The sequence below is a fragment of the Enhydra lutris genome, unplaced genomic scaffold (assembly GCF_002288905.1).
Source record: "Enhydra lutris kenyoni isolate GAN:26980312 unplaced genomic scaffold, ASM228890v2 scaffoldscaffold71, whole genome shotgun sequence".
Taxonomy (NCBI): Eukaryota; Metazoa; Chordata; class Mammalia; order Carnivora; family Mustelidae; genus Enhydra; species Enhydra lutris.
This window is the reverse complement of record NW_019154155.1, coordinates 564,647-582,089: the sequence shown is the minus strand read 5'-3', so window position 1 is coordinate 582,089 and position 17,443 is coordinate 564,647. Positions and strand designations below refer to the sequence as shown.

Sequence of the window (17,443 nt, the reverse complement as noted above, 5' to 3'; positions counted from 1 at the left end):
TATCTCAAGGCCCATTGGTCCCTACACCTTTTTATACTAACAGGGATTTAAGGGTATTTTCCTTTAAAACATGCCTGTCCTTTTAAGTGGTCTTCTAGGTTTCCTTTCTCAGTGATACTTTTGGCAAAAATATCTAAGTTTTTTAGCAGTGTTCTTCAGGGGAAAATAGTCTTAGTGTATGGATGATTATCATGTCTTCAAAATTATACCATTTCCTTGACTGTTTTGTCTCATTACACATTCCTCCAACACATAAAATTCTGATAAGAATTTCTTATTCACTTATATAATAATGTTTCTTGAATGCCTTCTAAATGCTGGATAAACAGTGGTGAGGAAGGATTATCACCCTCACGGAGATTACAATGTAGTGGGGGAAACAAACATTAAGTAATCATGCAGCCCACTGGAAGTCATAAAGAGGGAAAGTATTTTGAAAATTCTAGCACGAAATCTTTTATTATGTAGGAATAGAAAATGAGACCAGTTAATGCTTTGTTTCCCAGGATTTCCAAAACACAGGTTACTTTCAGTTTGGAGCTGAAAATTCTCTCTGAAGGAAACATTAGTTTAGAAGATTTGGGGATGAGAAATCCATTGTTTCTGAACTTCGTTTCCGGAGTTTGCTGGTTTAAAAACATTTTTTAAATGATGCAAGTAAATATGTAGTTGTAAGTGTGTAGTTCCAGTGCCTAGTAAATGTTGTGAAGGGAGAGTACAGTGTACAGTGGGTGAAGTGACAAGGTGGGTGGGGGGGTGACATTGCATATGAGGTGGTGTCATTCACTGAGCTCCAGCAGTGGGGAGTTAGAAGTCCACTAAGCAGAGTCCACATCAGTGCACATGTGTGCGCGTATGCGTGTGCGTGTCTGTGTGCGTGCATGCTCGTGAGCCGGGATGCTGGAGGAGTGGGGGCAGAGGAGGTGCAGGGAGCTTCCGAAATGAGGAGCATTAGAGGTAGAGGCAGCTAGGATCGTCCCGGGCTAGGAGATGGTTGGATACATTCCAGGGACTTTAACAGAAGCCAGTGTAGTTGGAATACAAACACTCGACTGTGAACACTTGGTCACAATCGGTTTGTGCATACGTGTATGTGTGTGTGTGTGTGTGTGTGTGTGTCTTGTGTGCACGATGATGAGTGGATTTGGAGGCTAAACCACTGTAAGCAAAGTCGCAGATGATCATAACACTTGATCTAAACGCATCTAAACACATACGTCTTTTAAAAGTAAGGGTGACAGTTACTGATGACTGCAGTGGTTCTTAATCAGGAGGTATGTTGAAATCCATTGAACTCTCCCTCCTTTTGGTTTCTACAAGTATACTGGCAATGCGTGCTGGTTGTAAAATGCTCACATTACACTGAAGTGAATACATTAGTGTAGAAAATTTGAGAATAAGAGTTTCCTTTCCCAGGTGTCACCAATCATTAGGAGTGACTCAGTGTATACATTTTTAGACGTTTTAAAAAGTATTCATAAATATATGCATACACTTCACAAAGCACTTGTATATGTATAGAATGGTACCACACCCGATGTCTACACAAGCACATGCAGACATATGCATACATTGACATAATTAAAGATGTCCTGTGTTCTTTTTAATAGTTGTGTAGTACTCAAAGGTGTGCATGCTACGTTAACTGTTTGCTCCTTACTGTGTTAGGACATACTTTGGTTGCTTGTGAAGAGTTTCTTAACAGGACTATGGTACTGCGTGATCCATGTGCAGATAAGTCTTCTGGGCAAACTTCTAGAAGACAAATAATGAGCTTTAAATTTTGAAAGATACCATCAAATTGCCCCCTGACCATTAAAAGACTGAACCAGTTTACGCTCTTAACAGACCTCTTCCAGACCTGCATATCATTATTATTTTATTTTTAAGGACTCATCCCTCCCCCATGAAAATCTCATTTGCACTACATACCTTTTCATATCTTTATTAACTGTTTATACATGTTCTGTGAATTCCATGTTCGCATCATCTACCAGCTTCGCCCGGGTACCCACCGTGAACCATCAGCCACCCTTTCACAGGATCTGCCTTGCCCCTTCTAATCTGTTCTCCACAACCTGGAGGGATCTTCTCAGATTGCTTCCGCAGTGTGACAGCCCCTCCCTTCTCACCTTTGATAGTTTCCCATTGCCTTTGGGATAAAGAACAGCACCTCTGACCCGGCCTGTAAGGTCTGGCTTACCTTTGAGATCTCAGGAGCCATTCCTCCTGATGTGCTGCTGTCCTCAGAGCTGGCTCACATTCTATCCGCTCTGCCCATGCACCAGCCCTGCTCGCTGCAGAATGATACCTGCTCACATGAAGGGGCTAGTCTCGGCCACTCCCTGACTTCCAGATGAGGCGCCATTCAGTATACGATGCATTTATGTTTTACCATGTTTTATACCTGGACATTGTTTGTGTCCTTTTCTGGGCCTCTTGAACTGGACCGCAAGCTCCACGGAGGCAGATTCCTTGTCTTTTTGTTTGTCTGCTGTTTGTATCCTCAGCGCCTGACCCGGTGCGTAAGCTCACCTGGGTCTGATCACTTAGCGCTCGTGTGTCTTCTGTAAAGCTGTGTGCGGGAGTTCTTTAACAGGAGTCTAGGAGTTAAGAGCACGTAATTCTCATCTTTAAAGACCATGACCTCTTACTTGGGAATTATGAAAAACACATACACATGTAGCAATAACTGTCCTCACCTTTGAAAAAACTCCTGTGTAGGACCCAAGTTTTTACTGGATACATTTTTGCTGGCAAAGTAGGGCTGGAGCAGACTGATTCTCGGTATGGTAAGGTAAGTTCTTAGCATGTTTTTGTTCCATGTTAAGCTAGTTGCAGGATTAGCTTAAATATTCTGTAATAAACTTATTAGAAACTGGCAATAGAGTATTTTGAGTTATTTTGTGAAATATGATTGCATGTTAACCATTCAGTCACAAGTGTGTAGTGGTAGACGTGATTTGTCTCTATCTCAGACGGTTATCTCTATCATGCAGATCTAAAAGATCTAGTACATTAAAACAAGCTAAAAGCCTAGTAAGCTGCGAATTCCTTACCAGAAATGATGGTAAGCGGTTCCTGGAGTTAGCTGCTGCAGAGTAGCTTCTGTTTATTGAGGTTAAATGGTTAAGTGTCAGTTACTGCTGCTGGGTCTATGTCAGGTAAGAGAATGTATACTGTGTTCGAATTTTTCAGAACGTTCATGTGATCTGAAGTGGGAATGTCTCTTGTCTGCGTGCCGGGCTTGTTTCCCATTCATTACAACCGCATTTAACCTGCTCTTTTCCTTTCCCTTCTGTCTTGGCATGCTTACTTTCTCTTCCTGCACATCAGGAGCAAAAGCGTATAGATGGCACAACCCGGGAGGTGAAAAAGGTTAGGAAGGCCAGAAACAGGCGCCAGGAGTGGAGTATGATGGCATATGACAAAGAGCTTAGACCCGACAACAGGCTGTCTCAGAGTGTGTACCACGGAGCGTCTTCCGAGGGATCCCTGTCCCCAGACACTAGGTGTGTGTGCGTGTGTTGTAGAAAGCCTCTGTGTAGTAAATTGGTTTTATTATATGTTGGACATGCACCAGTGTCTTTGGTGTTTATATGGCCCATGATATGTTGCAAAAACTTTCCTTAAAAATTAATATGTATTTTTTTGACTTTGAAATAATACTTGAAAGTGGTTTCATTGTACATTGGGTTACTTTGTATGATTTTCCATCGCTCTAACTCATTTATTGTTCCATTAACCTAGATGTGGTGTTTTTAACACTGATGCTATATTTGGGCTTAGTAACTGCCAGTGACTTACATTTTTAATAATTGTTTGCTCCTTTCTCTCCCTCTTTAGCTTAGAATGTTGAATTTCTTTTGCCACGTGATAGCTAAAAATAATTAGTAGGTGGTAATTGATGTGCCTAAGACGGAACTTCAGTATTTTTTCTGGAAAACTTTTCTAAGAGTGATGAGCCAATGAGTTAGTTATTTCTTCAGTTTACTAATCTTATGTATTCTAATTTCAGGAGAAGAATTCTGTTGGAGTTACTTTAAGAATTTGTAAGCATTGAAATAAAAATATTCCTTGCAGGTGCGAATGATATGGTCACTAAGTCACATTTGTTGCAAAAGGGACTCTTGGAACAACAGAGTCTCACTAGTCAGTTAGTACTTCGGCTTTAATTTCCCGATTCTGCTTGTGTAAGGTCAGGGTCTCCCACTGGTCAGAAGCCTCAGAGTTTTCCATCACCATTTCAGAATTTGAACAGAGAATTCTTTTTTTTTTTTTTTAAAGATTTTATTTATTTATTTGACAGACAGAGATCACAAGTAGGCAAAGAGGCAGGCAGAGAGAGAGAGGAGGAAGCAGGCTCCCTGCGGAGCAGAGAGCCCGACGTGGGGCTCGATCCCCAGCACGCTGGGATCATGACCTGAGCCGAAGGCAGAGGCTTTAACCCACTGAGCCACCCAGGCGCCCCTGAACAGAGAATTCTTATATGACTCAAGAATGTTTCAAAAACAGCAACAACCTGTACCTTACGTTATATCTGTGTCCTTTTTTCTTAATTTTTCTCTCTATAACCTCAGTGTCTAGCACAGACTCTGCACACAGAAGATATTTCATATTTGGTACTTACCGCACTCAGAAATATGCCCACCCCGGAAGGGCTGTCAGTCATTGGTTGGCTATGCTAGAAGACAAGTTTTAGGCAGTTTTTCTGTACAAGCTGTTATCTGTTCAGTACTCAAGAATTATTGGAGATGTAACTGAGCATTCACCTCAGGTGTGAATCTCTATGTCCATTTATGTCCATAGAAAATAATAATGATGATTCAGATTTGCTCACAGGTCTTCGGGTGAGGAGGGGTACTTGAATATTACAGATAGCCCCCAGGGTGCTCCCCCCCCCAAGTAATTTAATTGTGATTATTTACTCATGTTAAACATATACTTTATTTTATAATGCTCCATATATATTCTTATTTCAGTAGGTACAGGTGGAAAAATGAGGTTTTTTTGATCCCTCAGTTGAATGTTTGCTGTTCGTTCTAGCATCTGAGATTCACTTGTTCCATGTTGGGTATAAAATCAATGATTGCTGAGATCATTTAGTATTCTGCTTTTGTATTTATGTTGTTTAGATAGATCTTCATTTCTTTTATTTTTCAGAACACAAATCCTATTTCCTGTGGCCTCTTACTATCTGTAACAGATAAATAGATTAAAAGTTCATCGTTGTACTTGGATTCTATGCCTTAATTTAGAATCTTTTATTTTTTATTTTACTGAAGTATATCACTTTTTTTCTTATTGTAAAATAAGAGGAACTTCTAATATTTGGAAGTTACAGAGAAAAATTAAAATCTTACCCATAATCCCATCACCCAGAGAAACCACCATTTGCTTTTTAGCTTATTTCTTTCTTTGGTCATTTTTCTGTACATATATATGTTTTTCTCTTACAAAATTGAAATCATGCTCTATGTTTTTTATCTGTTGACTTTTGTTATTTCATATTTATGTCTTAAGCATTATTTAGAAACATGGTTTTTAGTGGATGTATGGGGGGCAACAGAGTTAAATCTAATATCAGATTTCATGGCATGTATATGGTCTGTTCATGTAAGTAATCTGTTTTAACCTAATCCACATACACTAACCATAAAGTTTTGCTTTCTCTGTAAATCAGGAATGGTTTGATTGTAAGCATAAATTTAGAATGAGAATGGACATGCTTGCCCATTGCTCTCTCTCGCCATTATCAGGAGATGTGAGAACTCCAGCGCAAGTGTCCTTGTGCTCGTCCCCTCCTGTCCTGCGCCCTGTGCTGCAGCTGACAACCCACCTGTCCACCCACCTGTCCACCAAAAGACCCCAGGGGAGTCTTTTGATTCTCCCACTGAGTCTCCACTGCCTACACTTCCCTTCCTCCGTTTTCCATGTGATCTTCACTCTTACCAATGCTCTTTTCTGCAACAGATAATCAGTGCCGATCATGACACTTCAGCCTCATCCCACTCATCTCCACGTTGGTACAGCGTCTTCTGTGGTGACTGTTACCTTCCCATGGGGCTGTCTGTCCCCCAGCAGGCCCCAGCAGGCCCCCGACTCCCCACCTCTCCTCCAGAGCCCTTCCCTCTAGAGCCCTCCTGCTGGAGTTCTGGTCCTCGGATGCTCACTGCCTGTTCCTTACTCCCTTCTCCACTGGTCCTCCCCTTTCTCAGGCTCCACTGGGGCTCTGTCACAGAGCCACTTTACTGCGGTAAGGACTCTGAGTCCCGCCACAGGGTTTACAATCTCTGGCTCCTCCTCTCATCAGAAGCACTCTGTATTTTGCTAGGTAACTTTGTCTCCTTGAGAAAGTCGTACACAATCTGTGACATAGGCACACGGAGTCAAGCGCAACTCACCAGTGACTGGAGAGTTTTAGGTATTTGTGTTTTTAAAATGCGTTAAACCTAAAGCTAGGTCAGGTTCTTCTCCCACTAAAAATTTTTAATTTTAAATATTTCCAACTCCCTTGCATAGTTTGCATAGTTCAGGAGACATACCCCTAGCTACACTGTAATCTAGAACTTATACTGCAATTAAGGGAGGGAAAAAGTGAGTTACCAGTTATTGTTGTACTGCAATCCAGGAAGAAAAAAAGCAAAACAAAACAAAACAAAACAAAACAACAAAGCAGGCTCTTGTCATTTAGGACAGTTTGCTCTGTTGTGTGATGCTCCGGTTAGGGAAGCTACTGCCTGAGTTTCAAAGATGGAAACTTGGTTGGTGTCTTCTCCACCCCGTCTCCTCCTTCCCCAATGTGTGTTTGCCTGTTTCCTCCAGAGAGAGAGACACAAGCTGACCCCTCACAGAAGCCAGCAAATACATGTGAGAAGAGTAAGGACAAGAAGAGAGGAGTGGGAGAGAAGGAAAATGGGCATTGAGTTCATGAGTGACGCCAAGGAGCTGGCGCAGGCAGGGGGCGCCACCGAGGATGCAGTGCCCAGAGGGTTCGTCACCTTGCTCTCCGGGACCCCAGCCTCAGCTTGCCCGCCCTGCTTTGGCTGCCCTGACAGTTCGCGCATCCCTGGAGCTGGCCTGTAGCCCGGGCCAGGGACACGCCACTGTCCTTACTAATACCTAGGTGGCCGCCACCCTCACAGGCCATGCTCCCTCCAGGCCCCCTCGCCCCACTGGCATCGTGGCCCCCGCATCTTCCCAGGCTCTGCTCATCTAATACCACATCTGCATTCCTTCCAGAGTTTCACGCTCTGCCGTGCAAAGAAAAGCCCTTTCCACATTGCACCGCACGCTCTCTCTTTGGGCTAAATACAGTCCTTCTGTTTAAGAAAACTACAACCCACTGAATTGCATTCTTGATTTCTTCCGTTCTTCTTACTGTTCATATTTATCCAGCTCACCTGCCATTTTATAATATCTAATTATATGCTGTCAGTTCCATCGCCACTGAAATCCTCTGTCTTAGGCCCTGTGTTTTAATTAAATGGAATTTGCCTTGCAGCCTTCTCTCTTAGAGAAAAAGCACGCTGAAATATTGCGAAAATGGGCTCTGTTGTCTCCTGCTTGCCGACCTGTCTGACTTAACCACTTCAGCGCGGGGACCCTGAAGCCATGTAACACTGGGGCTTGCTGCTAAAGTAGTTGTTTTGTTGTTGCTCAGAAGCTCTCACGGGGCTGGACCGAGTCCAGAGTGAAGGAAATCAGTGTGTGATTTCTGTATATTGGCAAAGTTATTATTCAAATAATATGCTTATGGCTGCTGCGGGGAATCTTTTTAACTGAATTGGACTTTCTCCCCCCCCGCCCCTTTCCTGAACATCAGGTCGCATGCATCAGATGTCACGGATTACTCTTACCCAGCGACTCCCAACCACTCTCTGCACCCGCAGCCCATGACCCCTTCTTACTCAGCTGGGGACGCACCACCACACGGGCCAGCAAGCCAGGCCCCCGAGCATGAGTACCGACCCCCCTCTGCCTCGGCGCGGCACATGGCCCTAAACAGGCCCCAGCAGCCACCGCCGCCACCCCCACCACAGGCCGCAGAGGGATCCCAGGCCTCCGCACCCATGGCACCGGCGGACTACGGGTAACTCGAGACTCCTGTCTTCTACCTCTGTTTGCTTTCACGTTGGAGTTTGCTATGTGTGGTCTAAAACTTTCTGCTGAATAATCATCCCTTAGGGGCCAGATGTGGCCAAGGATCTCTGGATGTAGATAGTACCAGTCATGACCAATTCTGTGTTAAAATATTCAGTGTCACTCTGGTCCCCTTTTTCTTACAGACGGGTCTCAGGTTTGGTCTCTGTATTCATGTATACACACACTCCCTCATACCTACTTTGAGGTGTGTGTGAAGGCATTGCTAAGCCAAGGTATTGAGAAAGGATGATGTTGCTTTTGTGAACCTGTCCCAAGCCCTCAGGTCTCTGTATATGTTCTGGGTGAACCGCAGATAGTTCGTCACAAGTGAGAAAACTCTCCAGGGCTGCCCTCCCGGAGCTCCCGCTTGCACTTGGCCATAGGTGACTGTACCCTCTCTTGATCTCTTGGTATGCAGACCTCCTACCCTCAGGCCCTTTTGTTTTCTGTCACTTGAGTAAAATCCAAACAGCTCCTAAAGAAAGAGCCCTGTGGTCACGTCTTTATTAACGCAAGCACTCACCTTTATTTTGATAGGCTGCCTTTGGTCCTCTATTTTCTGAATTAACTGTAATCTTTAAAGAGTTCATCCCTCCAAGATAGTGCCTAGGAAAGTTGAATGTGTCTTTCCATTAACGTGTGTGTTCTTCAGTCCAGAGCAGTGTGTGTCACCTTCTAAATGTATGTCCCTCTGCCTTCAGAGGTTCTCTTCCGTTGTTTCGCCTGAAGGGTCCCCAGAGTGTGGGAGTGCCCAGAGAGTGAAGCCCTAATTAAGGGTCCGGCAAAGAGAGGGTCTGTGGTCCAGTAGGATTCAGTGGACTTCTTAGGCGTAGGACTTTTCAAAGATTTTTGATATTCTAATGGGCCCTGTGGGCTTGAGGAATTTCCATGGGGATAAGGTATAAAATACAGAATTTTCCAAATCTGACTGACCACAGGACCCTTGTAAGACAAGTTTGCGAGCCACCCACCTTTGATGCCCACTATGAAGGATAAATTTGAATTGCTGTTCATAACCTTTGCAGTCGACTGTTTTATTTTAGCCTTCCACAGAAAGTTACTTTTTAAAAAAGATTTATTTATGCATTTGAGAGAGAGAAAAAAAGACAATGCAAGCGGAGGATGGGGGATGGGCAGAGGGAGGAGAGAGAGACTCTTAAGCAGATTCCACAATGAGCATGGGGCTCACATAGGGGCTCATTCTTAGGACCCTGAGACCAGGACCCGAGCCAAAATCAAGAGTGGGATTCTTAACCAGCTGAGCTACCCAGGTGCCCCCAAAGTTGCCTTTTGAGTGGTTTTCTTTCTGGTTCATTTGTGTAGATGAATTTCATCATAGTGAATAATGTAGACGTGTAAAAATGACTGGCCCAAAGTGCGGATGTTTGCATCCTGCAGTGTTTAAAGTGCAGAGGACGGTATATATTGGGTTTGGGGGAAGCCTCTGAATTGGACATGTTCGACTCTCCGAGGCTATGACTTTGTCACTGTTGTAATGACTCCGTGTGTTTCATCTCTTTGTCAGGATGCTGCCAGCACAGATAATTGAGTATTACAACCCCTCAGGACCTCCTCCTCCACCACCACCCCCCATGATTCCTTCAGCACAAACTGCTTTCGTCAGCCCCCTCCAGATCCCCATGCAGCCCCCCTTCCCTGCCTCTGTCGGCTCCTCCTACGCCCCTCCTCCTCACCCTCCCACTGCTGGGCTCGTGGTCACAGCCCCACCGCCTCCAGGCCCACCGCCTCCTCCACCGGGCCCTCCTGGCGCAGGCTCTTCTCGCTCATCCTCCCCGATGCACGGCCCCCCTGCAGCTGAGGCGAAGCGCCCAGAGACAGCACAGCCACCCATAAGTGACGCTCGAAGCGATCTTCTCGCTGCCATTCGAATGGGTAAGTGAGCGCCTCAAACACAGCGTTCCTTTTAGAAAGAGACTTCTTTATGGCTCTAACCAGCTACAGCCTAGTCTTCTTCAAATGACTGCTCTCTCCACTGAACTGTTTTTTAGAATAGGGTTAAAGGACACTTGTTTGAGTTTGTTTTCTTAAGACCTATTCTTGCCAGTGCAAGATAAATTACACAATAATAAAGTATTGAGAGAATTCGGGAAAGCTGTACTTGACTAAAATAGATAATAAAGATGATCATTGGTTAACTGGGTCTTTTCTCTGCATTCTACTGTAGGGGTAAACGTCTAAGTGAAAGAAAGTGAGCTCGTAGCAATGATTGAGTTATTTTTATAAACCTAAGCTATGTCCTAGACTTCCCATATTTTTAGCTTGATGCGCGAAGCCAGTAAGTTTTTCAGCATGTATTTAGCAACAAGATTCTTTTGTCGGCTAAAAGCCCTACACTGAACCCCAGAGCATGAGACATACAGAAATAGAGCCTCTCTGATCAAATCAGGATAGAGGAGCCGAGACGCTCACCCGTTCTGGCATCCCTTCAGCACCACACGTTAACCATCTGTTCCACCCGTTTATTCTCAGCCCTGGGGCACAGCCCAGGCCGGGTGAGGGTCACTGACAGGATGCGCAGATGTCCTAGGAGCTCCTCATTCAGTGGGGAGCTGCACCATCTCTTGGTCACAGGCTTGTTGTTTCCGTCTGGAAGGGATTGAGAAAGGCGGCACTGACGTCCTTCACAGGACAGCTGGGACATTACTGTCTCTGCTTTTGGCTTGAGTGCCCCCAAATCAGACCCGAGTGTGGCACACGAGCCCAGCCTTCTCATATGTCTCCCAACGTCATTGACACACTTTGATTTTGTCAAGAAAAGAAGTCCCAGGGCTATGCGACCTCACTGATAACAAATTTAGGGTCATAGTAGGACAGTGTTTTTGTTTTTGGATACCTGTTAGCCCCATCCAATAAGAGTGATCACATAACCGGGATCTAATAATGAGGAAGCCTCTAAGAAGCCCACATCAAGGGACAGTCTACAAAGGAGCCGCCTGTGTTCTTAAAAAATGTCAAGATCAGAGCCGCAAAGACTGAAGAACTGCCCATATTAAGGGACATTAGTGAAAGACGACAGACAGTGTCATCAGTATTCCCACGCTGGATCCCAGGCCTGGTGGAAAACTTTCTGCTGCTTTTAAGTCTACTGGCAAAATTTACATAATATTTATAAAAGAGATGGTAGTATTGTATTTATGCTCGTAGTCTGATTTTGATTATTGTTTTTTAGGAATTACACATTAAGTATTTTAGGGACAAAGGAACGTTACATGCTACTTATTCCCAGGTGGTCCAGAAAAAAGTGTGTGTGTATGAGCAAGAATGATAAAGGTTCCAAAAAAAAAAAAAAAGTGGTCATATGTTATTAGTTGGGGAACCTGGGTATAGTTTTTATGGGAATTTTTTTTTTTAACTTGTCTTTCTTTTGGTGGGGAGAAGGGCAGAGAGAAAGAGAGAGAGGAGAGAGAGAGAGAGAGAAACTTAGCAGGCTCCATGCCCAGCATGAAGCCCATCTCTGGGCTCTATCCCACAACTGTGAGATCATGACTTGAGCCAAAATTGAATCAGTTGCTTAACCAACTGCACCATCCAGGTGCCCCGTTTTTCTACGTCTTACAGGGAGGGACTCTATAAAATCTGAAATTCTTTCAAAAGAAAAATTAAAGAATTAACTTTAAATTATCTTTGTCACCTACTGTTACTTTATAAGAAAGTAGATGATTGTATTTTATATTCATTTTTAGAATTGGTGAAACACAGATCTCCCTTACCTCCCAGCACTAATCAAAAGCTATTAGCATAAAATGCTCCTTTCCAAGTCTTTGGATTACAGCAATGTCCAGGAAATTGTTCATGATAGAAGAAGTGCTCCATGTTTGTACGTTCCAATATGGTAGCCACTAGGCACAATAAATTTATCCTTAATCAGACATGTGTAGTGGCTACCCTAGTGGAAGGTGCAGGCCAGAATTTTCTTTCAAGATGTTCAAGTGCGCTGGAATTCAGCACATTTCTACAAACAGTGTCAACGACTTTGCCTTTTTTTTGGTCGGGACACTTCGATTTCCCAAGCTTTTCTCACTTCAGGTTTCCAAAACTTTTTACCTTTGAGGGTGGGGAGGGGGTGGTAAGGCTAAATAGACTTCCTAGTTTGTTTTCCTTAATTTGGAGCAAGCAGAGTGATTTAATTCTCCTCTCCGGGTTGCGTCCCCAGGGATTCAGTTGAAAAAGGTGCAAGAACAGCGCGAGCAAGAGGCCAAGCGGGAGCCAGTCGGGAATGACGTGGCCACTATTCTGTCCAGACGCATCGCCGTGGAGTACAGCGATTCCGACGACGACTCTGAGTTCGACGAGAACGACTGGTCCGACTGAGGCGGCGCGCATGCGCAGCGGGGCCACCAGTGGCCACGTGTCGGAAATGTATTGAAAATTTTAAGTGGTCCCAACACCCACATAGTGGTATTATAATCCTGTAGCGTAGCAACTTTTGTATTAATAATGTGATATTGCTTTTGCACATCCAAAAATTCTGGGTTTTTTCAGTATTTACTGTGTAATACTTAAGTGCCACTAAACATAGCAAATTGTGCTGCACCCGAGGAAATACGCTGTAACTATTGCATTGTCCTGAAAACAGCCTCTTGCTTCCTTTTTCTTGGCCACGAGAGTACTTCGTGCAGTTTGGGTCTCCTCTTCCTGATCACTGTAATTCCGCAGACTTGCCGTGTGTTTGTGAAGCTGCCTGGTGTTAGGTCTTTGCAAGATTAATGACCATGTGTCAGAGTGACGTCTTCCAGTCAGTGATACCGTTTCACCCTTTCTGTTCGTTTGTTTCTAACGTGTTTCCCAAGAAGTTGGCTCTAGGGGAAAGATTTAACAAGTCAGGGGCATCAAACGTTGCTGCTTCCCGTTCCTTAGCTCGGCTGCCCGCGTGTGAATCAGAACGTTCCGTGAGATGCTTTTGTTTCCGTTGCACGCTCTGGTGAAACGTGAACTTGGAAGGCCCTTCCCAGGCAGGGTTCCCTGCGGGCGCTCCCTTGGTCAATGCTTGGCGGTGATTCCGGAAAGGGCTCCAGCTGCTGTGCAGTCACGAGTATGGAGAACAGGGTGCTCTTCCTTCCGGGGCCCTCGGGGCTGACCCTGGGAACCCCTGAGTCCCTAGAGCCCCGGGGGGCCAGCCGGCCGGCACAACACGACAGGCGGGGGTGGGGGGGTTGGGCACAGGGTGCGGAGGAGCCCCCCACCCCGGCCTCTCCTGGAGCCGCGTCCTAAGTTCCCCACTCCTCAGCGCGCTCGGGAGAGGGCGCCCCACGGCCCCTCGCCCCACTTGGTTTGAATTTCACAAAGCTTAGATTGTAGGTGGAAATAGATGCTGACAGCTATGCGTTTTTCCTGGTGCTGTGGCCAGATTAGGGATCCATCACCCAAGCAGGGCCTCGGCCCTACTCCTAGAAGCACACGGTTCTCTTTTCTCATGGTGTCGTCAGCACATTAAACTGTAAAAAGTACCTCAGATTAGACGAGGCGTGTAGCTGTTCCACATCACGTTCCCTTCACCGCAGCGCTTCCTGCTGCGCTCCCCCACACGGCAGTTCGGAGACCTCCGGGCTTTACCTTCCTGGCGAAAGCGGAGCCGCGGAAGGCTCACGGCTGGCAGCCCGGCTCTTATCATTTTGGGAGGAAGGGTAGCTGCTTGTTCAGAATCAGTAAACGCCCCCAGGCTTCGACTGTAGACACGACTTCACAAATATACTGAGACACTTCACTTCCTAGGGATTGTCACCTACGTGCAGCATTTCAAACGGACCGGTTATTTGTGACTCTCAGTCATGAAGGAGGCTTTAGCTCAAAACAGTTGTCTGGGTCAAGGTAGTCGTCTAAACAGGACCACGGCCAGTAGATTTTTGTTAGTGAGTCCTCCTGAGGACTTCCACGGGGACCCCAAACCACGTCCATGTGTCCCCTAGTGGACACCGATTTGGCTTATGGACGGTCATAAGATAAAGCCCATCGTTGGGTTTTAGTCACATAGATTTTGAAACTCTGAAAAGCCTAATGTCTGCATCCCCTTCCCGAGACCATGCTTCTTCTATCAGTTTACCTGAGTCTTTTCAGCTGTACTAGCTGTTGGGACACATGCTTCTCGGGTTTCCGTTTCTTGGAGCTAGTCACCATAATTTTATTGAATTTAAGTGGTAGTTATTGTGGACTTTCACATTTCTTTCCTTGATTCCCCCCCATTTTTTTTTCCCCCCAGCATAAAGGCCTACTGTGTTGGCATTATTCTTGGGACTTTTACCATTTATAGTCTGGTTTTATCGTTATTACAGTATTTTGTTTTTATTGTTACTTTTCAGTTAGGAATTGCTTGTATAATTCTAGAACATCTATTTGGTAACACTTCTTTGTTTTTTTATGTCCCTTCTGTTCTCAGGATGAAGAGAACATATAAAGCTACTATCCATGTCAGGATTTCTTCTATTTATATCTTATTACAGTAAAATTACTGGCACTTTATTCATAAATATTCATAAGCCTATTAATTATTAGTTGTCTTCCTGTAGTTTAATCAACAAGTTATTTTCGACTTGATTTTCCTACTAGTGAAAAGTTTTTGCCCTAATGTGTTGCGTAGCTTTTAAAATGGAATGGAAAAGGACTAAAATTCAATTTAGATTATTTTTGCAGTATTTTTCTCAGCAAATCTGATTTATTCTAAAATTAAATCCAGACTTTTTCTAATGTGCTGTTACATGAAAAGGAAAAAGTGAATATTTTGAATCTTCAGTTTTTGTTTTCAAAAAGTATTTACCGAAACAAATGGAGAAGGACATTTAAAAGCCTATTTCCTATCTACAGATTTTACATCTTAAAGTAGTAGTTATTTTTTAAATTTTAATTTTAAATCTCTCACTTTTTTCCCTCCATGTGTACTTTAGATTAATTTCTTACAAGCTTTTTTCTCATATCATAGATTAGGCAGAGGGAATGAGAAGGTTACTCGGTACCACACATTAGCTACACAAACATAATGTGATTGGTTTTCCATTGTTAACCCCAAACCATGAGATTTGGTACACTTATGTTTTTCTTTAGTGGAAGTATATGGTTAGAAAATTAACATTTTCATTTCAGTAAATTTTTAGAATATCAAAATCTTTTCTGAGCACCAAGTGGCTAGGTTGTGAAAGTTTTGTAATAATTTGCAACTGGAATACATGATACATTTTAATCCATTAAAGACTAGTGGGAATGTATCAGCCAGAGTAGCAAGTAATTTTTGTTTTATAAATCAGAGTATCTGTCACCTTGCAGTATTACCAATGCTGTTGTAAATTGAATTTAAAGTGGTATTAAAAAAAAAAAAACACACACCTCCTGTTAAACAATTTTTATCTGTTTGTATATCTTACTATAGATTATGTACAAGTAACATCTAAATAAAATTACACTTTTAACCCTAAAAGGTTTTGTTCATTGATAACAGTGTTGTTGTTTAACCTTTCTTGGAGGGGAGAAGTTGGGGTTTGGGCAGGGTTTTTACATATCCAAGAGTTCAGATTGGATTCTGGGAATGACTCGGGAAGCCCTGGCATAATTAGGAAAAGCCATTCTGGGAGCAGGAAGCCACATGCTCAGATGAGGCTTCTTGGCCACATCTAGTCTCAGTAACAGTGATGAATACTCTGTACCATTTATTGCTTAATGGGATGCTTTCATTTAGTCCTTATGATAATCCTTTAAAAATGGACATTCTCTCTATTTCATATATGAGCAAACTAACATGAAGTTAAGTTGCTGGTCAAGGGCCTCGGTTCATGTCAAACTCACTCCGGGGGGAGTGGGGAGCCATGCACGTGGGGGCCAGTGGGAACTGACTGAATCAGTAAGTGTGACCACGTTCAGGAAAGCAGCTGGAGTGAGCTTCTGGAACAGCTGCGTCTGAGTTGCCTGTGCCCGCCGTGTCCACTTCCCACAGCATGTGTCTCCTGGGGTCCTAGCTGGAGTCTCCCCACCCGGCGTCATGTTCCGTGAATACAGTCTGCGTCTGCATTTTTGTATCCCGAGAACACCTGGCTAATCTGTTAGTCCTTGAGCAGCCCCTTGTTGAATGACAGGGAAACCAGCCATCACTCACATTGCTTGGGGCTCCAAGCGTGGTCTCTTAGTTCTTGAGTTTCAAACTAAGGTCTTTCTCTTCCCCAGTAGATCTCAAGAGTTAGGTAAACATCCCTCCCCTCAACATTTTATTATGAAAAAATGGAAACCTACAAGAACATTGTTTAGTAAACACCCATGGAGCCATATCGGTCCGTCTAGTCCGAATATCCACTTCAAAGTAAGTTGCAGTATACTCACCTCTGAGCACTTCAGTATACATATCATGGTGTGATATTTATAGTTAATTAATATTTTTAAGGTAAAAGTAAAATGCAACATCCCAAGTATACCATTTGATGAGTTGTAACCCTGTGTACACTCATGTAGTACCAATCCCATCGAGACAACATCGCTGTGACCTCAGAATGTTGTTTCATTTCCCTTCAGGTTCTGCTCTCCTCTGTCCCCGTCTCTGCAGCAGCCACCATTGTGGATTTTTATTTTTTTAAACTATAGATTGATTTAGCCCGTTGAAGAACTTCACATAAATGGAATAAAACAGTACCATTTTACACCTTTTATTTCTTTTTGAGATTTAATTTATTTATTTGAGAGACAGCGTAAGGGAGAGATCACAAGCAGGGGGGAGGGGTAGAGAGAGAATCAGACTCCCCGCTGAGTAGGGAGCCTGCTGTAGGACTCAATTCCAGGACCCTGGGATCAGGACCTGAGGCGAAGGCAAACGCTTTACTGAGCCACCCAGGGGCCTGACACCTGCTTCTTTTAGCATAATGTTTTTTGAAATCCATTCATGTCATTACATATATCAATATTTTCTTACTTTTTGTCACGGAGTACTTGTATGAATCCATTGTATGAATCCATTGTGTGATTCAGTGATTTTATCCATTCCCTTGGTAAGATTTAATGCAAGTCCTTTCTGGACACACCTGTTCATCTATCCTGGGTAAATAACCAGGAATGAAATTGCTGAGTCATAAGTGTATGTTTAGTTTCATTTTTATTTATTTTTTTAAAGATTTTATTTATTTATTTAACACAGAGAGAGAGATCACGAGTAGGCAGAGAGAGGGGGAAGGAGGCTTCCCACTGAGCAGAAAGCCCGATTTGGGACTCGATCCCAGGACCCCGAGATCATGACCCGAGCCGAAGGCAGCTGCTTAACCCACTGAGCCACCCAGGTGCCCTAGTTTTAAAAGAAATTGACAGACTTGGT

At 43.9% G+C, this 17,443-nt stretch overlaps 1 protein-coding gene across 2 annotated transcripts in view; it reads left to right on the top strand.

The window, feature by feature from the left end:
* Positions 1-13,298, top strand: part of LOC111159899 (WAS protein family member 3) — a 134,450-nt gene extending 121,152 nt beyond the window's left edge. The window contains exons 7-10 of one of the 2 annotated variants that reach the window (XM_022522574.1): positions 6,826-6,992; positions 7,826-8,092; positions 9,671-10,038; positions 12,320-13,298. In XM_022522574.1, the coding sequence (XP_022378282.1) occupies positions 6,826-6,992; positions 7,826-8,092; positions 9,671-10,038; positions 12,320-12,477 (960 nt within the window). In that variant the 3' untranslated portion in view covers positions 12,478-13,298. Of the gene's footprint in view, positions 1-3,336; positions 3,513-6,825; positions 6,993-7,825; positions 8,093-9,670; positions 10,039-12,319 lie in introns of both variants that reach the window. The other variant, XM_022522573.1, reaches the window with a different exon arrangement.
* Positions 13,299-17,443: the final 4,145 nt, after the last annotated feature.